Source organism: Bufo bufo, chromosome 1 (genome assembly GCF_905171765.1).
Source record: "Bufo bufo chromosome 1, aBufBuf1.1, whole genome shotgun sequence".
NCBI classification, from domain to species: domain Eukaryota; kingdom Metazoa; phylum Chordata; class Amphibia; order Anura; family Bufonidae; genus Bufo; species Bufo bufo.
This window is the reverse complement of record NC_053389.1, coordinates 604,606,419-604,632,529: the sequence shown is the minus strand read 5'-3', so window position 1 is coordinate 604,632,529 and position 26,111 is coordinate 604,606,419. Positions and strand designations below refer to the sequence as shown.

The following is a 26,111-nucleotide window of genomic DNA, read 5'->3' as shown; positions in this document are numbered from 1 at the left end:
CATGTCAGTTTTAGTAACTACTTGCATTCCCCAAAACAAGGTTCTAAACAAAAATTTTGCCTACATTTTTTTTTTTAAAACTTCATAAATTAAACAAATTTGTGGTGCAAACACTTCATATATCCGATACAGCAAGCATGTGCCACAAATTCTGGTGCAAATGAAGACTTTTTCTAGGCGCAGTGACGTTGATATATCTCCCCCACTGTGTTATGCTTAGTAAAGGGTCTGATGGGGTGGTCCACCCCTTGATACCAATGCTGCTTGTATCATGCGCTGTACCCTCAGACCTGGCCCTAGGCATAACAGTTTTTCCTGGAGTGCTACTTTAAAGGTAATGTACCAACAGTTTATCCATATCATACATTTACACTAGATAGTGAATGCTACTCATTAAAGGGGTTGTCCGAGTTATATTTATTGATGACCTATCCTCAGGCTAGGTTATCAATATCAGATAGGCGGGGGTCTGACACTCTGCACCCCCGCCGATCAGCTGTTTGAAGAGATGGCGCGCGCCGTGCCAGCACTACCTCCTCTTCACTGTTTACCTTCTCGCCGTTGCATCTGCAGCGGTGAGCAGGTGTATAGAAGCGATCCGAACCATTAAAAAGAATGGGACGGCTTGGGTGTAATTACACCTGCTCACCGCTGCAGATGCAACGGCGAGAAGGTAAACAGTGAAGAGGAGGCAGCGCTGGCAAGGCGCGCACCTTCTCTTCAAACAGCTGATCGGCAGGGGTGCCGGGTGTCGGACCCCCGCCGATCTGATATTGATGACCTATGAGGATAGGTCATCAATAAATATGACTCGGACAACCCCTTTAATATTGCAGAATAGGTGCAGCTCTTTACTAAACATAGTTATAACATAAATCTTTTTGCCACCATTCAGAAACAACGAGCCCACCCTTTGCTTTAGGTTATTCCATATTTACACCATTGAAGATGTTATATCTCGTCTAACCTGACATGACATCAGATTATTCCCCCAAGCCCACATTTGATGTGGAGTACAAGGCTATACAGTATATTAGTGCTTTAGGGAACACTGTGCCATCTATTGTTTTCTCCATACTTAATTTTTTGGAATCCATAAATTTAGCTGGATCTCTGCTGACTCTTCAATACCTCTTAGAATGCGCAGCGAGACCCATCGTCCCATTTTATCTGTAAAATATCATAAGCCTATTCTTCAACCCTACAAGTCACACGCTGTGCCGTCGGTTGTTAATCATGGTCATTATGTGTGTCAGATCCAGACTTTTCATCATAACATCCATAAATTCCTCATCTTTACGAGCACCTTCCACAAATTCCTCCAGAGACAGCTCCCCTGTGAAAGAATAGAGGTTAGAGAATGGTTCCTTATAAGACATAGCAATAAGGGTACATTGGCACGTACAGATAGTGGTACAGTAGAAAGTCACCAAACCATTGCATTGGGGCAATCATGTAAAAGTGTGAATATGGAAATGAATTGTTTGGCTGCAATTTTGGCAATGGTGGTCAGTAGAGTCTAATGAAAAGCTGCTCATTTGGTGTAAAGAAATATGATATTTTATTTGGGATAAAACACCAACAAAGATGTCAAGCTTCTTTGCCTTTTTTTTATTCTTTTGACATGTTTTTTCCTAGGTTTAAGTCATATTACAGCTCATGTAGCAATAATAGTGTGTACCCACTATGGCTCCATTTTCATACAGAAGTTTTTTTGTTTTTTTTTGCGGCATCCTCTGTCTCATGCCGTATGCATGGAGGTATTCATATAACTCTGTCCACACTCTTTACAGCTAGGAGACTGTCCAGCTTTTGGACTGGGAGCACAATGCAGCTGGGCATAATATAGACAAATGGTATCTCTTTGCATTTTTCCATGTATTGATGCAAAAAATATAATTATTATATAATTGGAAGAGTAGCTGATTACATTTCCAAAAATAAGCCTACATATAATCTTGTTCTCTCCATTCAGTCAATGGAACATTCCTGTGGATAGTCATTTTTTCGGCTTCTATAATCTTTACATTTGGCCTGGAATTCCATAAATGGGTTATACAAGATTAGAAAAACATAGCTGTTTTCTTCCAAAAACAGCGCCACATCTGTCCACAAGTGTGGTTCTCAAATTCAGCCTCATTCGCTTTAATGGCGCTGAACTAAAATTACAGACATGGACAAGTGGGGTGCTGTTTCTGCAAGAAAGCAGCCATGTTTTTCTAATCATGGACAACCCCTTTAATAGGGCAATACCCCACATCCCACAGATTATTAAATACATGGCATACAGAGGGTATGGATACATTTTTTCCTTTGAACTTATTTATGTGTTCTTTATGTGTTGACATCCAACATATATTTGTGAAATTCTTACCATCTCCATTAACATCAATCTTGTCAAAAACTCGATTAGTAAACTCTTCAGCTGTGCAGTCATGGTCGCAACCATTAATCGCCCGCACTGCCTGCAAAAGGAAAGGAAGATCAGATGAATCAAAGGTTGTCACTCTCAGTATTACTATAATTAGACATCTTTAGTACTATATATCCATGCTTAGCCTCAGTTAACCTACTTTACATTACAATTTGCATTTTCTGCTTCATTTCCAGTAAAACTTGTTAGCTTATGGTTGAACTATTGAAAACCATGTAAAGGAATTCCGGTTTTAGTCTTTATTAAGAAAATATAGATTGATTTGCGGTACTAGGTCACATTCAAAGTAATCTCCACATATCTGTCCTTTGGAGGATTAGCATCACACTTACTAGGATCAGATTAAGCATAACTAGGCTTAAAAGTAGCTGAACTGTCAGGACAGCTCAACAACCACCTTGAGACAAGTATACGATAAAGGCCAAATGAGATCTATTTTGAGCAGAAATTAGACTAAGTTCACACCACATTTAGTCACTTCCTCTGTCATAGATGCCTGAAAAATACCACTACCCATAGACTTGTAAGCGGTAAACATGTCAAAAAGTGTCCTTTACATTTTTGAATGAGCTTTATATTTTTGATTTATAAAGCATACACTGACAAGCAAAAAGCTAACAATGTATTTGAACTTTTGACTTTCAGGCTCCATATCTCATCATCCTCTGCAGCTGCGAACGTGAGACTGCCATCATTTTATAGACAATCATCGTGGCTATCTCGCACATAAATTGGACTTGCAACTATTTAGCATAAAATTAGTTATGCAGATTCTTGTCATGTAACTGCATTGTTACTGTTTTGCTCCTGGTGGTGGAACAATCTTTTTTTTCTTGTCTACTACAAATTACAACCTGTTCTCACATTCCCCAATAGCACAGTGTGTTATTAGGTTGATTCGCAAGCGAAAGGTCACTGTTTCAAATCCAGGAGCTGCCATGAAGAAGATTTCCCAAGAAAAGAGAAACAGCATCATCCAGCTCATCTATAGCGGTATCTAGGCCATGAAAATTGCCAAACTGCATCATGTGAGTGCCAGCACAGTTGGAAGAATACAAAATTAAATCCATAAATTCAAAAGCCAAGAGGTGGTTGTCCAGGCAAAATATCAGAGTCAACAAATCGGCTTATCACAAGGTCTATCAGTTCTGGCACGACAAACATGGCAGTGGAGGTGTCTCGTATGCTTCGTAATAGTGAGATCACAGACGTCCATGCAAGCACCGTGCAAGTGTGGATTGGTGGCCCAAAAAAAGGTGAAGAAGTCTCGACTTCAATATCGTCATAAGCGTCGGCACGAGTTTGCAAAAAAGTATGAACAGGGGACAATAGAAGATTGGAAACGAGTGATTTGGAGCAATGAGATGAAAATCAATAGACTGGGCTCTGATGGGTGCAAATGGGTCTGTTAGAGACAAGAGAATTTGAAGGAACTGTCAGTTCGGTGGAGGAAGCCTGATGATATGGGGTAGTTTCACAGACAAAGGCGTTGGATACTTGACTAAGATTGATTGTGGTCTCAATGCTAAGCTATATGTGAGTATCCTACAAGACGAGTTACTTCATACACTTGAGTACTATGGGTATAAAAAGGACAACATAGTGTTCCAGCAGGACAATGACCCGAAGCATACGAAGAAATGGTTCAATGACAATGTCAATGACAAGTAGAGGTGCTGGATTGGCCCCCCACAGTCCCCAGACCTCAACCTAATCGAACACTTGTGGGTAGAGTTGAAGAAAATATATCTGTATTTGTCCTCAAGTGGGTCAACTAGTATGCACCAACATTGGGAACATGTAGAAAAGACCTGGGAACAGATTTTCGGTCGAGACAGGCTTGAATCTGATCAAGAGCATGCCCAGAAGTATTTGGGCAATGTTGAAAGCCAAAGGTGGATTTACAAAATACTAACAAAATATATTTTAAATATAAATTATAATTTAGAATTTTATGAGCAAAATAGTAACAATGCAGTTACATGACAAGAATCTGCATAATCATATGCTACATAGTTGCAAGTCCAATTTATGTATGAGATATCCAAGATGAATGTCTTTAAAATGATGGTAGTCTCACGTTTGAAGCTGTAGTGGACAGTGAGATATGGATCCTGAAAGTCAAAAGTTCAAAACATTGTTACCCTTTTGCTCGTCAGTGTATGTCAAATGCAAGGACAAATATATTTTAAACTTATCCTAAGCTAAAAATGAAACAGAGTGGGCTGACCTCCTCTGACAGGTACAAGCTAGATGAGGCAAAGTCTTAACTGAGTGGATAATTAAGAAAAAGAGCTTGGTGTACAGTCACAAATAAGCAGCGGAACCCTTATCCAGGAGTAGGTTCAGTCTCCTCCTCATTTGCTTGTGGATTTTACTGAGTGGATAATTAGTTGGGCTCATGCTCACTGGCACTGAGCTTTTAGTATAGAGCTGTGTGCACAGAGATATTCGCTTCCAGAAGCAATATGTACTCCTGTGCATATACAGGCCTAACATGCACCTCTAAAAAAGGTTCATATCTAATTGCTAGTACAGCCACAAGTATCAGCCTTAAAGGGAACCTGTCACCAGTTTTATGGTGTCCTAACTAAGGGCAACATAAATAAGTGATTGATTCTCTTAGCACAATGCTGGGTCACTTTCTTTAATTGACCCAGTCAATCTGCCAACATCTTGTATTGAAAAGCTCCAGCTGATAATGATAAGTCATGAATATTCATGAGCTCCTGTTCTCCCCGCCCACCTGCTGCTGAATGACAGTTATTTTCCATATGAATCAGCAGTAGGTGGGCAGGGGAGTGGCTATAGCTCTGAATTAAAAAAACGCTGGATTCAATGACATCACGCCGGACTCAAATCAGCTCAATAGCATGCGGCATCTTTGTGTGTATATTATGAGGTAACCATCTGTCACACCAGTAAGTGAATACATCTAAGGGACTTTTTAGTAGTTAATGATTGTATATAATTAGTTAGATTATAATCAAATATCCACATGATAGGTTCCCTTTAAAGTCATTAACTGCTGCCATTTCATTGTTTTTCTTTTACTTACTAAGACTAAAGTTACTAAGATTAATGTTACATGTTCCACTAGTTTATCTGCTGCCAGGCCTCTGCCTTCCTAGTTCCTCTCTGGTTAGTGCTGGGAGGATATGGAGAGGAGTAGGGCTGCAGGAAGTATGCAGGAACATAGTGAACGGTTAATTTTTCTTATTGGATTATACAAATTGCTCATATCCTTTAACTTTATATGTTAAATTTTCCCATTTTGATATACATCCAACTTCTGGCAATAACCAGTCTCGCTAAGAACAACACTTTTGTGAGGATCTTCTTTATAGCCTTTTAAGCTATAGCCTAAGATTTTCAAGCTATTTAAATCGCCAAGGATAGCATGCTGAATAGTAATGGGGACATGCATCTTGAGATTATCTTCTATCTTTTTAACCCTTAGGAAACTGGAGGTTTTTTTCATTTTTGCGGTTTCATTTATCTTCTCTATTTTCTTTGAGCCATAACTTTTTTACTTTTCCGTTCATATAGCTGTATGAGGGCTTATTTTCGGCGGGACAAGTTGTACTTTCTAATGCTATTACCATTTAATATGGCATACAATGTAGTGGGAAGCGGGAAAACAATTCCAAATGGTGTGGAATTGGAAAATTTGTGGGGTTTTTTCCCCATGGTGTTCTGTTTGTGGCAAAACTGACCTTTGCCCTTCATTCTCTCGGTCAGTATGATTACAACGATACCACATATGTATAGGTTTTTTATGTCTAAATAGTGTAAAAATACTGTTAAAGTTAGAAAAAAATAATTTTTTACATCACCATATTATGACCCCCATAACTTTTTTTATAGTTATATCTACTGAGCTGTGTGGGGGCTCATTTTTTGCCTGTAGTTTTTATTGATACCATTTTGGAGTGTGTGTAACTTTTTGATCACATTATATTACCTTTTTTTGGGTAAAAGAAGCAATGACAAAATGGCCATTTTGACCCTTTTTTCCGTATTGGAAAAATATTTTTATATTTTAATAGTACGGGCATTTTTGGTAACAGTGATGCCCATGATGTTTATATTTTTTGTCATTTATGTATTTATTTTTTTATGTTACAAAAAGGGGGTACTTTTTTTATATATTTTTAACTTTTTTTTAAACTTTTTTTTTACTATTTAGTAACATAGTACATAAGGCCGAAAAAAGACATTTGTCCATCCAGTTCGGCCTGTTATCCTGCAAGTTGATCCAGAGGAAGGCAAAAAAACCCTGTGAGGTAGAAGCCAATTTTCCTCACTTTAGGGGAATAAAAAATTCCTTCCCGACTCCAATCAGGCAATCAGAATGACTCCCTGGATCAACGACCCCTCTCTAGTAGCTATAGCCTGTAATATTATTACGCTCCAGAAACACATCCAGGCCCCTCTTGAATTCCTTTATTGTACTCACCATCACCATCACCATTTGGCCTACAAAATAATTTTTTTAAAATTATGAACAATCATGGGTCTTTCAGACCCATTATTTGAGCAGAATTGCTCATTTCTTATGTTGGCCTGCCACCTGCTGGCCAAAATAAGGATTGCAGCTTCAATACCCTGGGTCTCTTCAGAGAGAACCAGTGCATTGAAATCAGTTACCGGCATCCTCATTGGCCGCAAAGGATGCCGGTAAGAAGCCCAGATGCACAAGCTTCCTGGTTTTTCACTCTTTAGATGATGTGATCACACTTGATCACGGCATCTAAAGGCTTTAATTAATTTAATTAGCCATGGGTCTCTGCTGTTTGACACAGTGGAAACCTGCTGGCCATGATGCCCACTGCACGCGCGAGCGGGCGCCATGTTTGCACTTCGCTCCAGCGTCGCACATCAACAGCGGTGGTAGAGAAGGGGTTACTCACTAATTGCCAAAATTGACTCACTTTTGGCCAGGACCAAGGAAGATGGACATACACCTATGACATATTGACAAGTCTCTGAGTCCCATTTTTTTCATTAGGATTGGAGTCACATACAGTTTGCAAATAACTTTAAAGAGGACCTTTCACCACTCCTGACATTCCTGTTTTAATAGCTTTATGTAATAACCATTCTGGAACATATTTTCTTATGTCTCTATGTTATGCCATTCCTTTATTATTTCTACTAGAAGTTATGAATAAATTGCTATTAGCCTTCAGTAAGGGTACAGAGGGGTGGTAACCAGTTGGGGGGGGTGTAACTGCACAGACTGACTCTATCCAATCAGTGCTGGCATTTACAGACTGTGCAGGTACACAACCCCAACTGGTTACCTCCCCTCTGTACCGATACTGAAGGCTAATAGCAATTCATTTATAACCTAGTGCAAATAATAAAGGAATGGCACAACATAGAGCCGTAAGAATAGATGCTCCGGAATTGTAAGTATATGGGGAATGCATGGAGCTATTAAAAAAGCATGTCAGAAGTGGTGAAAGGTCATCTTTAAACTGAACCAAAACATGGATTAAAATATTTCAATACCTAAATTATTATACCGTAGATCCGATCCCAGCTTTCCTCATCCAAACCAGAAACCTCGTGCATCCAAACCTTTGGATTAGGAAAAAATATTGACTCCAAATATCACTTTAACAATTTATATACACTGCCTGTCCAAAAAAAAAGTCACCACCAAAAAAAAAAAGTTCAAACACTCTAATATTTTGTTGGACCGCCTTTAGCTTTGATTACGGCACGCATTCGCTGTGGCATTGTTTTGATAAGCTTCTGCAATGTCACAAGATTTATTTCTATCCAGTGTTGCATAAATTATTCACCAAGATCTTGCATTGATGGTAGCGCAAAGCCTTCTCCAGCACATCCCAAAGATTCTCAATGGGGTTAAGGTCTGGACTCTGTAGTGGCCAATCCATGTGTGAAAATGATGTCTCATGTTCCCTGAACCATTTTTCACAATTTGAGCCCGATGAATCCTGGCATTGTCATCTTGGAATATGCCCGTTCCATCAGGTAAGAAAAAATCCATTGATGGAATAACCTGGTCATTCAGTATGTTCAGGTAGTCAGTTGACCTCATTCTTGGAGCACATACTGTTGCTGAACCTGACCAACTGCAGCAACCCCAGATCATAGCACTGCCCCCACAGGCTTGTACAGTAGGCACTAGGCATGATGGGTGCATCACTTCATCTGCCTCTCATCTTACCCTGATGCGCCCATCACTATGGAAAAGGGTAAATCTTGACTCATCAGACCACATGACCTTCCTCTATTGCTCCAGAGTCCAATCTTCATGCTCCCTAGCAAATTGAAGCCTTTTTTTCTGGTTTTCCTCACTGATTAGTGGTTTTCTTAAGGCTACACAGCTGTTCAGTCCCAATCCCTTGAGTTCCCTTCGCATTGTGCGTGTGGAAATTCTCTTAATATCACTATTAAACCTAGCCCTGAGTTCTACTGTTGTTTTTCTTCGATTTGATTTCACCAAACGTTTAAGTGATCGCCGATCACGATGATTCAGGATTTTATCTCGTCATATTTCTTCCTCGAATATGATGGGTCCCCACCAGTTTTTAATAATGCGTTGGACAGTTCTTAACAAAATTTGAGTACACTGCTCCAAAAAATAAAGGGAACACTTAAACAACACAATGTAACTCCAAGTCAATCACACTTCTGTGAAATCAAACTGTCCACTTAGGAAGCAACAATGAGTGACAATCAATTTCACATGCTGTTGTGCAAATGGAATAGACAACAGGTGGAAATTATAGGCAATTAGCAAGACAACCCCAATAAAGGAGTGGTTCTGCAGGTGGTAACCACAGACCACTTCTCAGTTCCTGTCATGGTCTTACCTTCTTGCTGTTCTCCTTCGTTTGACATGTGCTGGCGGCCATCTTGGTTTCTGGGTTTCTTGTAGCCTTCCACCCTGCGGCTCCTCCTTCCCACTGGGAGGAGCTGGATGCCTAGCTCATATATATAGGAGGTCTGTGGCTTCAGTTCCTTGCTTGGTCCTCCTGTGTTCACATGCTTCTAAGACTGCTGCTGCTTCTGGTTCCTGATCCTGGCTTCGTCTGACTACCCTGCTGGTTCCTGATCCTGGCTTCGTCTGACTACCCTGCTGGTTCCTGATCCTGGCTTCGTCTGACTACCCTGCTGGTTCCTGATCCTGGCTTCGTCTGTCTACCCTTCTGGTTCCTGATCTCTGGCCTCTCAAAGACTCTGCTTCGGTTTCACCATTCGTTTGGACTTTTGCTTTACAGCTTTATTTTCAATAAAGCCTTCTTATTTTCACTTATCTCTTGTTGCACGTCTGGTTCATGGTTCCGTGACATTTCCTATGCTTTCTGGCTGATGTTTTGGTCACTTTTGAATGCTGGCGGTGCTTTCACTCTAGTGGTAGCATGAGACGGAGTCTACAACCCACACAAGTGGCTCAGGTAGTGCAGCTTATCCAGGATGGCACATCAATGCGAGCTGTGGCAAGAAGGTTTGCTGTGTCTGTCAGCGTAGTGTCCAGAGCATGGAGGCGCTACAAGGAGACAGGCCAGTACATCAGGAGACGTGGAGGAGGCCGTAGGAGGGCAACAACCCAGCAGCAGGACTGCTACCTCCGCCTTTGTGCAAGGAGGAACAGGAGGAGCACTGCCAGAACCCTGCAAAATGACCTCCAGCAGGCCACAAATGTGCATGTGTCTGCTCAAACGGTCAGAAACAGACTCCATGAGGGTGATATGAGGGCCCGACGTCCACAGGTGGGGGTTGTGCTTACAGCCCAACACCGTGCAGGACGTTTGGCATTTGCCAGAAAACACCAAGATTGGCAAATTCGCCACTGGCGCCCTGTGCTCTTCACAGATGAAAGCAAGTTCACACTGAGCACATGTGACAGAGTCTGGAGATGCCGTGGAGAACGTTCTGCTGCCTGCAACATCCTCCAGCATGACCGGTTTGGCATTGGGTCAGTAATGGTGTGGGGTGGCATTTCTTTGGAGGGCCGCACAGCCCTCCATGTGCTCGCCAGAGGTAGCCTGACTGCCATTAGGTACCGAGATGAGATCCTCAGACCCTTTGTGAGACCATATGCTGGTGCGGTTGGCCCTGAGTTCCTCCTAATGCAAGACAATACTAGACCTCATGTGGCTGGAGTGTGTCAGCAGTTCCTGCAAGACGAAAGCATTGATGCTATGGACTGGCCCGCCCGTTCCCCAGACCTGAATCCAATTGAGCACATCTGGGACATCATGTCTCGCTCTATCCACCAACGTCGCGTTGCACCACAGACTGTCCAGGAGTTGGTAGATGCTTTAGTCCAGGTCTGGGAGGAGATCCCTCAGGAGACCGTCCGCCACCTCATCAGGAGCATGCACAGGCGTTGTAGGGAGGTCATACAGGCACGTGGAGGCCACACACACTACTGAGCCTCATTTTGACTTGTTTTAAGGACATTACATCAAAGTTGGATCAGCCTGTAGTGTGTTTTTCCACTTTAATTTTGAGTGTGACTCCAAATCCAGACCTCCATGGGTTACAAAATTTGATTTCCATTTTTTTATTTTTGTGTGATTTTGTTGTCAGCACATTCAACTATGTAAAGAACAAAGTATTTCAGAAGAATATTTAATTAATTCAGATCTAGGATGTGTTATTTTTGTGTTCCCTTTATTTTTTTGAGCAGTGTAGTTTCTGCAATCTCCTTAGATGTTTTCTCTTCTTGATGCATGCCAATGATTTGACCCTTCTCAAACAGACTACCATCTTTTCCACGACCACGAGATGTGTCTTTCGACATGGTTGTTTAAGAAATGAGAAGCAACTCATTGCACCAGTTGGGGTTAAATAACTTATTGCCAGCTGAAAGATAATCGCCCATGCAGTAATTATCCAATAGGAGGCTCATACCTATTTGCTTAGTTAAATCCAGGTGGCAACTTTATTTTTGGACAGGCAGTGTATCTGTGCACTACTACCTCATCATTTACCAAAAAATCCATACATGTACACTATTTTTGGATTTTTGATATTTACTGAGTGCTACATCCTGAAACGACAATGACACCTGACTACCTCCTGACAGGCCGTGTCTTTCTCTTCAAATATACGGTGATACCGATGGGCTGCAGTTTGCATGTTTATCTTAATGTACTAGTAATCCATTATTCTTTTTTTTTGTTCCTTCTTAGTTCAATAACATTTCAGCGAAGGATAATCTGATGATAATCTGTTAAAGGGAACCTGCCAGCAGCACTATGCTGCCCTCACTGACATCAGCACGGTGTAGTGACAGACCTGCTGCTTCAGTGGTCTGGCATTTAGTACTTTTATAGGACCGACCAACTGAAGGCCCCAGCGCACTGGCCCCACCCTCAGGCAATGACAGGTTTCTTTCCTATGCGTAACTGGAAAGAAACCTGTTAATCATTTTGTCAAAGATCTGCAGGTTTTTTCCTAGCTTTGCCTGTGCCAGATTCTCTGTGGTAAAATATTGCTATGACCTTTATTACAGATCTGCCTCCATTTTCTGGTTATACAGCAATGTTGGTACTTGTATACTATTTCTCCAAATGGTTCATTTTGCTCCCCTGACTGGTCTTCCTATTGCTGTTCGTCTTGCCAACCTGTTCATAACGCACACTTTCTGTCTGCATTGTCTGTGCCAACATGTTGTTTTTCATCGAGAAATTCAAATCATAGCCAGGTTGTGGAAGTCTAGCAGTAGGCTGCTGAATGTCAAGTGGGATTTCTCATCTGTATATCATTATCAGTAAAAGCTAAAGTATAGAATTGTTCCAGGTCACCAAAGCCCTATGTCTTGATGCCATGATCCTCACACATCAGAGCAGTGCTTGGCATCTCCGTTCCAGTTTCAGGTAAACTACTTGCATAAAACAAATATCAAGCACTCTTCTCCTTAAAAAATTATGTTTTATTAAATCCAAGGTAAAAATATGTTCCACAAAATAGGTGAATAAAAGGACCAAAACATTGTTTCTGAACGGGGAGTTTAAATCAGGTGAAGGTTCTGAATGTCTCTCGGTAGGCTGCTGAAGGTCAAGTTAGATTTCTCATTTCCATATCATTCTTACTCCAATTGACAGATGGAAAGTATTTGCCAAATGTTGAGGATTATTGTTTCACTTAATTTCTCCTCACCATGATGACTGGGTAGCTTTGCATTCCTGGGCCAAGTTCTCATATACCAACCCAAGGGGGTTTCTCCAGATCTGGTAGGAGACTAATGGGGTCATTTATCAAACTGGTGTAAAGTAGAACTGGCTTAGTTGCCCATAGCAACCCATCACATTCCACCTTTAATTTTTGACAGCTCCTTTGGAAAATGAAAGGTGGAATCTGATTGGTTGCTATGGGCAACCCTACTATTGACCCCTAACCCTAATACTGATCCTAATTGTAATACTGACCCCAATACTGACATTAATTGTAACCCATATCCTAACCCTAATACTAATCCTTATACTGAACCTAATCTTAATACTGACCCCTTATCCTAGCTGTAACATCGGCTGCTGTAGGCTGCTGTTCCCCCGCTTATCACCGCGGTTTCAGGCGCTGCGCTCAGCGGTGACCTGTGGTAGGTGCTTTCCATTTCCTGGGCTCAGTTTCTGTAGGTGGTATTGCTTTTGAGGATTCTGCTCCACAGCTTCCACTCAGTCCTGGACACAGCATGAGGTCAGCTGGTTTTGTGTTACATTGCTCTAACCCTTATACTAAAACTAACCCTAAGACCGAACCTAACCCTTTTACTGACCCTAACACTGACCCAACCCTAATACTTACCCTGATACGGACCCTTATCTTAACTACCACCCGAATACTTCACGTACCTCACACAGTGACCACAATATATGACTGTCTGCATATATCTATACCCACTGTATCTGTTATACCTCATACCTATATAGTATACATACAGTGTACTGATACGTCAGATACGAGGTATAATAAATGCAGTGTGTACCGATATAAACAGAAGTGTACTGATATATCTGTGCACTCTACATGTTTTATACCTCGTACCTGACTTTATATGCTATATATCTTTATACACTGCATCTATTAAACCTCGTAGCTCACATATCAGAACACCACTGTATATACTATATTTCCATACACACTGCATGTATTATATGGTATAATAGATGCAGGGGCTACAGATATGTAATATATACAGCAGTATACAGATATATGAGGTATAATACATGCACTATGTACAGATACAGTATATGGTATATAAAGCAGTGTGCTGATATGTCGCTGCAAGTCCAGGAGGGAGTTCCTTGCCACATAAGAATGGCTGAAGTTCACTAAAGAATGGCTGAAATTTTAGTGCAGTCTCCTGGACATGGCCAGCACCTTCTGCAAGCCATGGCCCTTTTTCAAAAAGCATTGCACCACTAAAATTGTCACGTGCACCATGTTATTTCCCACAAATGCAGCACAGACATGATGTTTCTGCCATTGTTGCTGACCACCATTATTCAACTTATACCGATAACATGCTGCTTGATGCACTTTAGCAACTAATCTACAGTGTGGTTACTCTCATCCAGGCTGATCAGCAGTGATGGCCAGTTCGCATTGTTCGCCCGCGAACATATGCAGGCTGCCATCTTTTTTTACAAGTCCGGCGAGGCACAGGTAAGCCCTTACCTGTGCCTGTGCCGCGAGCCGGTCTGAAAACAAATGCGGTCACCGGGAGCAGGCAGTTCCGAGAACAGTCCGATGAAGGCCCCCGGTGGCTGTTCTCGGAACTGCCTGCTCCTGCTGACCGCACTTGTTTTCAGACCGGCTCGCGCACAGGCACAGGTAAGGGCTTACCTGTGCCTCACCGGACTTGTGAAAAAAGATGGCAGCCCGCATATGTTCACGGGCAAACAATGCGAACTGGCCATCACTGCTGATCAGGTCTCACAGCATGGTAATGCTTCTCTTCACTGCACATATGATAGTGAAATGTGGTAAAGTGCTTAATTATAAATGGCAGCAAAATTGAAACAGTTTTTTAGGGAAAAAAATGGCAATTGCATAGCGTTTGCAGCAAAATGGATGCCGCTGGTGCTGGGAAAAAGTCTATAAAACACTTATGAACTGTAGAAACTTGAGTAAAAATAAATAAATAAGGCTGGTGTATGATTTCAGTGATTGCAGAATTTGCAGTTAATACATGAACTTTCCACTTTCAGCAGCTGCCCTCAGTATGAAACCCACACACACAGAACTCTGAGTGACCACTCTATGCTTCCCCTGATAAATCCCTGACATTTCTACCGATTCTTTCAATCCACTAAATAACTGTCCCTACGACACTTAGTTTACTGGCTTGTGTCTGTAATTGCTTTCTGTCAGACACATCCAAGACACATTTTGTCTCAGCAAATCCAGAGACTGAAGTACTTGCCATAATCCTATCCCCTGATTGGTTCACAGTCTGTCAGCTTCTGAGCCAATCAGGGCAAGCCTCCGTCCCAGGATCATGTAATCCTCTATCTTCATCCTCCCTGCCGTTTTTTCCTGCAAATTTTCACAGTAAAAAAGTGTGGGCGCCATTTTGCGCAATTCATCCGAAGCAAGTCTCCAACACTTCGGATTCATTTGGCACCAGATTTTTTTCTGAAAATTATAACGAATCTGGTTCATTTAGAATCTCTAGTTAAGTTGTAGTGCTGAAATCCTGTTTTACTATATGATGTTTCTAAAATACGCACAGCTCTGTTTCAATTTCCAAAAGAAAACAGTCTTGATTTAAAGGGGTTGTGCAATGGTTAATATTGATGACCTATACCCAGGATGGGTCACCAATATCAGATTGACAGGGGGGCCGATTCATGACACCCCCTTCCGATCAGCTATTTGAAGGGGTAACGCTACTTCCTCTTCAAAATTACCTGTGTGCCATCTCATCTGTAGCATTCGTGCAGTGTAATTACGGTACAATTGCTCATTGCATTCATTCATTACTCTGCGCCACCTCTACAAAGGAAACAACGTGCAGGTAATTTTGAAGAGGAAGCAGTGCTTGCACAAGCGCCACTACCCTTTCAAACACCAGGGGTGCTGGGTGTTGGACACCCGCCAATCTGATATTGATAACCTGTCCTGAGGATGGGCCATCAATATTAGCCGCTGCACAACCTCTTTTACATACACTCACCTAAAGAATTATTAGGAACACCATACTAATACAGTGTTGGACCCCCTTTTGCCTTCAGAACTGCCTTAATTCTACGTGGCATTGATTTAACAAGGTGCTGATAGCATTCTTTAGAAATGTTGGCCCATATTGATAGGATAGCATCTTACAGTTGATGGAGATTTGAGGGATGCACATCCAGGGCACGAAGCTCCCGTTCCACCACATCCCAAAGGTGCTCTATTGGGTTGAGATCTGGTGACTGTGGGGGCCATTTTAGTACAGTGAACTCATTGTCATGTTCAAGAAACCAATTTGAAATGATTCGAGCTTTGTGACATGGTGCATTATCCTGCTGGAAGTAGCCATCAGAGGATGGATACATGTTCTCATTCTGTTTACGCCAAATTCGGACTCTACCATTTGAATGTCTCAACAGAAATCGAGACTCATCAGACCAGGCAACATTTTTCCAGTCTTCAACAGTCCAATTTTGGTGAGCTCGTGCAAATTGTAGCCTCTTTTTCCTATTTGTAGTGGAGATGAGTGGTACCCGGTAGGGTCTTCTGCTGTTGTAGCCTATCCGCCTCAAGGTTGTGCGTGTTGTGGCTTCACAAATGCTTTGCTGCATACCTCGGTTGTAACGAGTGGTTATTTCAGTCAACGTTGCTCTTCTATCAGCTTGAATCAGTCGGCCCATTCTCCTCTGACCTCTAGCATCCACAAGGCATTTTTGCCCACAGGACTGCCGCATACTGGATGTTTTTCCCTTTTCACACCATTCTTTGTAAACCCTAGAAATGGTTGTGCGTGAAAATCCCAGTAACTGAGCAGATTGTGAAATACTCAGACCGGCCCGTCTGGCACCAACAAAATTGCTTAAATCACCTTTCTTTCCCATTCTGACATTCAGTTTGGAGTTCAGGAGATTGTCTTGACCAGGACCATACCCCTAAATGCATTGAAGCAACTGCCATGTGATTGGTTGACTAGATAATTGCATTAATGAGAAATAGAACAGGCGTTCCTAATAATTCGTTAGGTGAGTGTATATAATAAGCAGTTTTTATGTGAAATTGTCATAGTTTGCATTTTCCCCCTAATGAATTGGACTTTGTATTTTGTGCATCACCTGTCAGATCAACTAAAAAGTGATCCTCAAAACTGGCAAGTGTAAGGGTCCTATCAGACCCGCAGATATTTTCTCATTAACAAATGGCAAGTGAAAATTTGGCAGTCATTTGCATTTAAAGGACATCAATTACATGAAGCAATAATAGCTAAGTATTTTTACTGTTTGATTGTTGTTGCTCATTAATCCTTAGAGGATTTAAACTGCTAATGACTGGAAGATTTTTAATTACATAAGGGGATGTGACAGTGACTAATATACTCTTACAGTCAGACATATTTGTCCATACCATGGAAAATGAGCTCGATGTTTGATCACGGCATGCTATTAATGTGACAATAATTTCTCAAATTCAAATGATTATACAAAAATTCTAATGATAATCACTCCGCCCTTAAATTTAGACCAAACTAATCGGGCTCAGAGAGCTTAAAGGGAACCTGTCACCAGTTTTATGGTGTCCTAACTAAGGGCAACATGAATAAGTGACTGATTCTCTTAGCAAAATGCTGGGTCACTTTCTTTAATTGACCCAGTCAATCTGCCAACATCTTGTATTGAAAAGCTCCAGCTGATAATGATGAGTCCTGAATATTCATGATCTCCTGACTCTCCCCGCCTACCTGCTGCTGATTGACAGTTTTTTTCCCATATGAATCAGCAGCAGGTGGGCAGGGGAGTGGCTATATCTCTGAATTAAAAAAACGCTGGACTCACTGACATCACGCTGGACTCAAATCAGCTCATTAGCATGCGGCATGTGGCATCTTTGTGTGTGTATATTATGAGGTAACCATCTGTCACACCAGTAAGTGAATACATCTAAGGCACTTTTTAGTAGTTAATGATTGTATATAATTAGTTAGATTATAATCAAATATCCACATGACAGGTTCCCTTTAAGTGTTCCAGTCTAGAATAGGAGAACTCAGCATTTCTTTTCCCCCCGGTTGACTCCACCCTTACAAGTGGAAAAGAGACAACCTGGCAAGAGTCCCCAAATCGGCCACTAGGGTCTTCCTCTGTGACACCGATGACCCTCTGTGAAAAAAGCTTGCCAACTGTTATAGGTAATGATGATCTAGTAAACTCTTGTGCCTGACTACTCTGATTATGTTTTTGTGTAGGACTTGACTATTTTTGTTTTTTTCATATTTACAGAAAGCTACATCCTGAAACGACAATGACACCTGACTACCTCCTGACAAGCCGTGTCTTTCTCTTCAAATATACCGTGATAGCGATGATTGTCTTAATGTACTAGTAATCCAACATTGTTTTATTTTAATTTAATTACATTTTAGCACTACCTCACATATGAGAATAAGTAATGATAATCTGTTAAAAGGGAACCTGTCAGCAGCACTATGCTGCCCTCACTGACAGCAGCATGGTGTAGTGACAGGCCTGCAGATTTAGTGGTCTGTCACCGCTGTCATGGCATTCAGTATTGTTATAGCACTGAACTGCAGAAGCCCACAGCTCATGCCAGTGCTGCTAGAGAGACGAGTCCAATGCTTGATGCCCCCACCCTCCTCCGCCTCTAGACAATGATTGACAGGTTTCTTTCCTATTTACAACAGGAAAGAAACATGTCTATCATAGTCTTAAAGGGGAGGACGGGGCCAGTGAGCAGCATCGGACTCATCTTTCAAGCAGCACTGGCACACACAACGGGCTTCAGCAGGTCAGTACTATAAAAGTACAGAATGCCATGACAGCAATGACAGACCACTATGATGGGTCTGTTACTGCACTATGCTGACATCAATGAGAGCAGCATAGTGCTGCCGACAGGTTCCCTTTAAAGGGACCCGGTCACCATGAAAGGGCAATTTAAACTACAGGCAGTATGTTATAAAGCAGGAGGAGCTGAGCAGATTGATACATAGTTTTATGGGAAAAGATTCAGTAAAACTTGTAATTTATTATTTTAAATTCCTGCTCATTCTGGGCTTCGAAGTCAAATATGCGGTCCTATAAGTTACTGTCAGCCTTCCCTCTAGGACGACAGAGACACCTGTCAATCACTGATAGGACTGCCTCCTGGACTTCAAAGCCCAGAATGAGCAGGAATTTAAGTAAATAAAATACAAGTTTTACTGAATCCCCATAAAACTATGTATCAATCTGCTCAGCTCCTCCTGCTCTATAACATGCTGCCTGCAGCTCAAATACCATGTTCAATGTGACAGTTTCCCTTTAAGATAATAAAAATAAAAATAAAGTGTAACATATAAAATCTGGCAGATGAGCTTTTCGACAGTCACAGAACTCACTGTGCCCCAAAGTTTGTTCCAGAACTACATTGACATAATGTATATTTGGTAGGCATACATCGGTATACCTTTTTTTTTTGTTAACTGCAGAAAGAGCCAATTATGCTTTTCAAGACAACTTAATCCTACAAAAAAGTATACCACATATATATATATATATATATATATATAGAAAGACAAAAAGTTCAGTGGCAGCACCGTCGATGTAACAAATGCGGGTGCAGCAGGCCCAATGCGGATATAAGCCAATCCAGATAGATAAAAAATAACAAAAAGGGCAGCACTCCAAGAAGTAAAAAATGAAAAAAAATTATTTATTTACCCATATGGGACAAGCGACGTTTCGGCTCAGTATACGAGCCTTTCTCAAGCTTGAGAAAGGCTCGTATACTGAGCCGAAACGTCGCTTGTCCCATATGGGTAAATAAAGATTTTTTTTTTCATTTTTTACTTCTTGGAGTGCTGCCCTTTTTGTTATTTTTTATTTTTTATATATATATATATATATATATATATATATATATATATATAAAAAATTGAATTGCAGACATTTGCCAAGTGCAATACCCAAATGTGATGTGAACAAAGCCTTTGGTAGAATCAAGCTACGGAATGGTTAAAATGATTTGAATCGGAAGAAGGACTATGTCCATGAGACAGCTGTTCACATCACTCTTCTTACTATTTCATAGAAAATCCACTTACCTTAATTATATTAAGCAGTTCATGTCGGTCAATGCAACCATTTCCATCCACATCATATAGTTTGAAATACCAACGTAGCTTCTGTTCAATCTTACCCCGGAGAACAAGGCTGAGAGCAGCCACATACTCCATGAAATCAATATATCCATCCTGTAATAATCAGAAAAATGGCTAAATAAAAGAACCTAAATTCTCTGTAACATATTGCCCTTATAATTTATTATTGCATGGGTTATGTAAAAATGTTATGTACTGTGTAAGTATTTTTTCAGTTGGATTATTTTTTTATAGGACTATAATTTCTATATTTATCAAATGGAGCTTGAATACACTACACACTATGGGGGAGAATTATCATAAGGGGAATTTTGAAAGTCAGTTTATCAGTGATCTGCATAGCTGTAATTTTAAAAAAAAATTGCCAATATTGTTTGATGAATGTGGTGCATCTTTCTATCTTCAGTTATTGATTAAATCTAAAAGGAATTAAGAAATATGTTTCTACAATTGAGAATGGTCTACCTACTAAACGTTCTTTCAGACAGATATGTTATTATGTCAAAAAAGGAAGGAATGACAAAGCAAGCGAATATGTGGTTTAATCCAGGCCTAACACAACTAGATCATGATGCTAAGAACCGTGGGAGTCCATGCCTAGATTGGGTGGCCACCCCATTGTTCTTCTGGATCTTCTGATTTCCATGGGTATCAGATGATAGTAACTGAACACATTATCTCTGTTGCTCCATCTCCGCAAGTCAGGGCTGGAACTACATAGCTCTTTCAACCTTGTAGTGGAGGGAGCTTGTTACTAGAGTACTGCTCCCACTAAAGGAAAAAAAAAATCACTAGCTGGCAACCAGACAAGCAGAGACAGCTTAGGAAAAAGACCCTATTTGGAGTCTGGAAGAAATCCAGAATATGGGATGAAGAATGGGATCACTGTTATTGGACAGAAATGTGGAGCAGAGTGAGCAACAAGGAACAGATCTTGGACAGATCCAGAGGGTACAAGGAATAGCAACTATGAAAAAGCTGGGGTTGGAAGTAGTGTCTAGGAACAGCAGCCAGGAATAGACAGAACCAGGAGGTGCAAGGAAGGGCACTAGCAGAGGGAAGATCAGGAAATGGAAGCAACATGAGCAGTCTGGTTTGGAACCAGAAGTAATTTCAAGAGCAGGTCAGGTCAGAGATTGAGCCAGGATGCAACAAAACATGGGATGAGACAGGAGCGTAGTTAAGAGCAATGTGGAAGTCAGGACCATAAGTAGCCCTACAGGTACCAGGCAAAGTATCCAAGGGTCTATGCAGTAAAACGTCAGGAGTAGCCAGGAGGGTGGGCTAGGTGTAGTACCACATCTACTAAGCTTAGTATCCAATGGTCTAGGCAGGAATATCTGTCAGGTTAGGATCAAGAGCAGACCTCCCAAGTGTCCCTCTTTTGGAGGGATAGTCCCTCTTTTTGATCTGTGGTATAGATTTTTGTTATTGCATTCACAATATTGACCCAAAAAGTGTTTTGTCTGGTTCCTCTATGGATATTTGAGCCCATCTGGGATATTATTTCATTATTTGATGCAGTTGGGATTTTAGAAATTTCTACATTCAGAATTTTTTTGTGCTATTTCAGAAGAGAAAACTATTGAAACATACAGATTTGCAGAAAAAATGAATCTTTCACACAATGAACCATGAGTGTCCCTCTTTGACTGTCTAAAAAGTTGGGAGGTATGCAAGAGTAGTTTAATAAGTACTAGATGTAGTATCCAAGTGTGTACGCAGGAACATAGTCAAGAAAAGTCAGTACCAGGAGTAGTACCACAAGTACCAAGTGTATTATGCAAGGGTTTAGGCAGGAATACAGTCAGGAGTAGCCAAGGGTAGTACCAGGCTTACTATCAAATGGTCTTTGCAGGAATGTCTGTCAAGTTTGGACCAGGAGTAGTTCCACAAGTACCAAGTGTAGTATACAGGGGTTTAGGCAGGAACATAGTCAGGAGTAGTCAGGACTCAGAACCAGGAGTAGTATCACAAATACCAGGTATAGACTCCAAGGGTCAAGACACAAGGAAGCAGGAACAAGTCAGCTTAAGGCAGATTCGACAAGAGCAGTAGTCAGTCAAAACTGCATTGAGAACAGTAAGCTGGCACACATTGTTAATGAACCTGAAACAGGCTTCACGGGGAAGACATACTGGCACACCACTCGGTTGTGCTCCCCATTTTAAGTACCTGTACATCATATGCATTAAGCCATTGTATGGAGCAGGTTCCCATGCTGAGCTAGCTTCATATGCAGCGGATGCTGGCTGTATAATACAGCAGGCACCCACCAGCAGTGACTGGTATCGGAGACTAATTTGATCCTGATCATTTATAGTGACCCCGACATCTGTGTAGTTACATAGAGGGTGGAGGCTTAGAAATTGTGTGGCACAGACTGGTTGCTATGGCAGCCTGGGGTCTTGTGAAGGTTCTCAAGCCTGTCATAGTGAGCTGCCTGCAAAGATATGGCAGAAGCATTGCCGTGATCAGACTGACCCACAGAATATGATTGTCATGTCATTTTTTTTTAGCAGATCTTGAATGCTACAATACAAAAATTCAAACGCATAAAAACACACTGGGGCAGCAAAGGCGGACTGGGAACTTAAAGGCTATGTAGACCTTTGGGGGCAATTTTTTTTTAATTAGTGCATTGCACTCATTATGACCTAAAAATTATTTTTCAATTGGTCTTTATTAAAGATATGGAGTCCTTTTCTCTATACAGAGCTGAGATGCTCTACTAGCAGGATCTGAAATTTCCCTCTGCTCCGTCAGACAGGGAGCTGACAGACTCCTTATCTCTGCTCTCAGACCTTATAAACATTCATTAAAGCTCAGTCCTTATCTTACTGAATGTATCTTAAATAAGTTTTTATATCAGTAATTTAGAGATAAGGGTTATTAGATGATCTGCACAAAGTGAAAGTAGGATGCACACAGCTAGAAAGGGTTAACCCTTTGTGGAAGAATGGCTCAATATTTTTAATAAAGACCAATTGAAAAAAATGATTTTTATCCCCAAATGAGCAAAATGCAGTCATAAAAAAAATTGTCCCCGAATGTGTACATAGCCTTTTAAAGTGGCACTGTTAAAAAAAATAAAAAATGGTCAATGTTGTAGACGAGTTTAAATTGACAGAAGGAGTGCTAACAGAAATAGGCAGGGCCAGCAACAAAATACTACCCAAGCAGCACCAAATACACAGTGCAGAACAGAATTCTGTCACTCCTGGCGCAGTAATCAACTTTGTCACCGCCCTGAAGATAACAATACAGTTGAATGGAGGAGTGCAACTGCGGCTGCTGGAGAGGTGCATACTTGTAGCATTAATTAATGCTGAGAGCTCGGTTAGCCCCCCTGGGCATCGACCCACTGGGAAATTTCCCTGTAGGGTCTATAGCCATTCCACCCCTGCGGGGCAGATTTATTCATCCTATAGATGGTGTAAACAGACAGGCTGTCTAGACCTGCACCAGGTTTTATCACAATGGCTTAGGCTGGATTATAAATTTGGTGCTTGGCTAGGCATTTCTGTCAAGCTCTATACCGATGATTGGTTGCTTTACATGAGAATTTTACTGCTGAATTGTGGCTCAAACGCTTTCATCTTAGGCTGCCTTCACATCTCCATTGTGAATTCCATCAGGCTGTTCTGGCAGACAATATCGTAAATCATCTGGACACTAAACGCAGAATACAGTGGTTTGTGTTCGGCTTATCCTCCACATTGTCTCGGAATGGGTCCGGATCCCCGCCAAACCCCATTACAGTTAATAGGGCAGGTGGGCATACAGTTGGCATCCGGCAGTGCCTGATCCCGTAAATTATGGCAGGCTGTTCTCTGATGAAACAGCCTGCTGGAATTCACACAGCAGGTGTGAAACTAGCCTTAGACCATGGCCCTTTACTGCAAAGTCCAATTTCAAATTGCTGGCTCGTTATGGACCAAAATACCTTAACCATAGTTTAACTTAAAAACACTAAATTTCCTTCATTATTAAGATTTTGCTCCAATGAGATATGAAAGTGCTAGAAAATTCTGCTAATTTGATATGTTAACTTACTAAGGCTCTACGTACAAGTTCAGTGCATGAATAGGTGGGGGCTTTTTATCTGTTCACTTTGTGTTGGTGGCCTCTTTTGCAGTAGTGATGGAGCTGTGGCAGCTCTGCCCAGTGTCAGACAATGAGGGTGTTCTAATCTGCGGGGTCGCTCCCCCTGCAGGTGTTGCGCTACAGCGGTGGTGTTTGCTGGGCAGTACTGCACCTATTAGAGTAAAAACCCACTTAAAAGAGGTCACAGTGAAATCTCAAATAGCCTTATAAAATGTAAACTTATACTAATAAATTCATGTTCATTCCTTAATGTTTGCTTAGTAACAATAGATCACTGTACAAAGGATGTGCTGCCCTTGTCTTTTTCTAAAGCTGTGAATTAAAAAAACACTCTTTATATGTACTCTGAAAAAAATTCCACCTTACTGATTGAAAAAATACAAAAATTTCCATTTGTGGTCTGAATAGTGAATTGTAGAGAGACAAAATCATATTGCTATCATGTGGATATGATAGATGGACATGATTAATGCTAAATAAACACAGTTTGTAATAAAAATGAATGAAGAAATAACCATAGATTTTTAGAAAAACTTCATACAATAAAAGCCATGCACTTCTGTGGGAGTCTTTTCTACATACAGTAGCTAGGCACTGCGATATAGTTCATACACAGTTTAGGCAGACCCTCCACTAAATGCATTAGACCAGGTCTACAATGAAATTTTTTGGAGCGCTACCAATTAAATATTGAACTACAGACCACAAGAACACTTTGAGTTGCAGGCAATCTTGTGGACTGCAGCTGTCACTCAGCAGTTAAAATCAATCAATAGTGTTGAAAAATGTCTTATAGTAACCCAGACACATAGTTAGGGCTCATGCACACGGCTGTTGCTTGCTTTGGGGACCGCAATTTGCGGTCCCCAGTGCACGGGGCAACATCCGTGCGGCTGCCACAGACGGATCAAGACCCATTCAACTTGAACGGGTCCATGATCGGTCCGCACCACAATAAAATAGAACATGGAGAGAAACCCCACGGAAGCACTCCGTAGTGCTTCCTTAGGGTTACATGCCTCCATTCCACACCGCAACTTCCGACTTGTGGACCCATTCAAGTGAAAGGATTCGCATCCGTGATGCGGTGAAAAACCGTCCGGGCCCCGTAATTGCAAACCCGCTGTTTGCAGGTCACAATACGGGCACGGCCTTAATACATTCGTGTGCATGTGTCCTTAAGAGCATATTAATCGCAACCAGACTAGTTCTGTTACCCTCACATAGGAAGTTATTTTATGTGAAGTAGAACAAAGGTTGTTAAAAGGGCTATCCCATCTGGACATTTACAGCATATCGATAGGCTATACCATAAATGTTCGAAAAAGTGGGGGTCCCACCTCTGGGATATGCTTCTATTTTAAGAACGGGATCCTGACAATAATGAAGACCATCCCATGTTCAGAATTGTCACCATTTACTCCTATGTAGCTAGGATATTTTAGGAACTCCCATAGCAATGAATATCCAATGAATATAGCCAAGCCAGCGTGGCTTAGTCTTGATTCATGTCAGGGCCCAGTTCTTTAGATAGAAGTTTATCCCCAAGGTGGAACCAAGATATATCAGATACTTAGGGCATATAAAGATGGGAACCCTATAAATATTTGTCACTTTACTGATTTGATTAATGTAGAAATAATGATCTTACCTTATTCATATCAAATGTACGAAACATTTGTTCGATATAGCTGTTGGCTTCTCCACTTAGTCCTCTCAAACCAAAGAACTGCTTGAATTCATGCAGGGTTAACTGTCCTGATGGACATTCAGTCATGAACTTCTTGTACCAGTGGTGGATTTCCACTGCCTGAAGGTCGTCCACCGTGGAGCTGCTTGTGTTTCCCATTGTTTTTTATGTTTTCTTTATAAGTGTAGGTTATTTTTTTCTTAAGGCTGCAATCTGTGTTCACAGCTCTTGAGACCTTCTTCCAGTCAGAATTTAAAGGCTTAGTATTTCGGCACGATAATAAATCAGGCTGTTACAGTATCAACTGATTAAACAGTTATACTTTAAGTGCAGATAATTCTTTCAGCTTCTTGGTGTTAGTTCAGTAACGAATATGGTTCAGACAAAAATAACGTAGGGTGTTCTGTATTCTGGGGTCTCTCCGTTTCTGGCAGTCCCCTCAGCACAGTTCCCCTACTACAGGTCTTTCTGAAGGTACTATACTGGCTTTTAAACTGACCCTGGTCATCGGATGCTTAATCCAATCTGATGCCATCCAAAGAAGGAATGTATTCATGTAC

General features: G+C 41.2%; 1 protein-coding gene across 1 annotated transcript; it reads right to left on the bottom strand.

Moving 5' to 3' along the window:
* Positions 1 to 1,055: 1,055 nt before the first annotated feature.
* LOC120985566 (guanylyl cyclase-activating protein 1-like) lies at positions 1,056 to 25,710 on the bottom strand. Its single transcript, XM_040413584.1, has 4 exons — positions 25,513 to 25,710; positions 19,698 to 19,847; positions 2,375 to 2,465; positions 1,056 to 1,336 (listed from the first exon to the last, which is right to left on the bottom strand). The coding sequence occupies exons 1-4, from the start codon at positions 25,708 to 25,710 to the stop codon at positions 1,209 to 1,211; spliced, it is 567 nt and encodes a 188-aa protein (XP_040269518.1). The 3' UTR covers positions 1,056 to 1,208.
* Between the last annotated feature and the right edge of the window lie 401 nt (positions 25,711 to 26,111).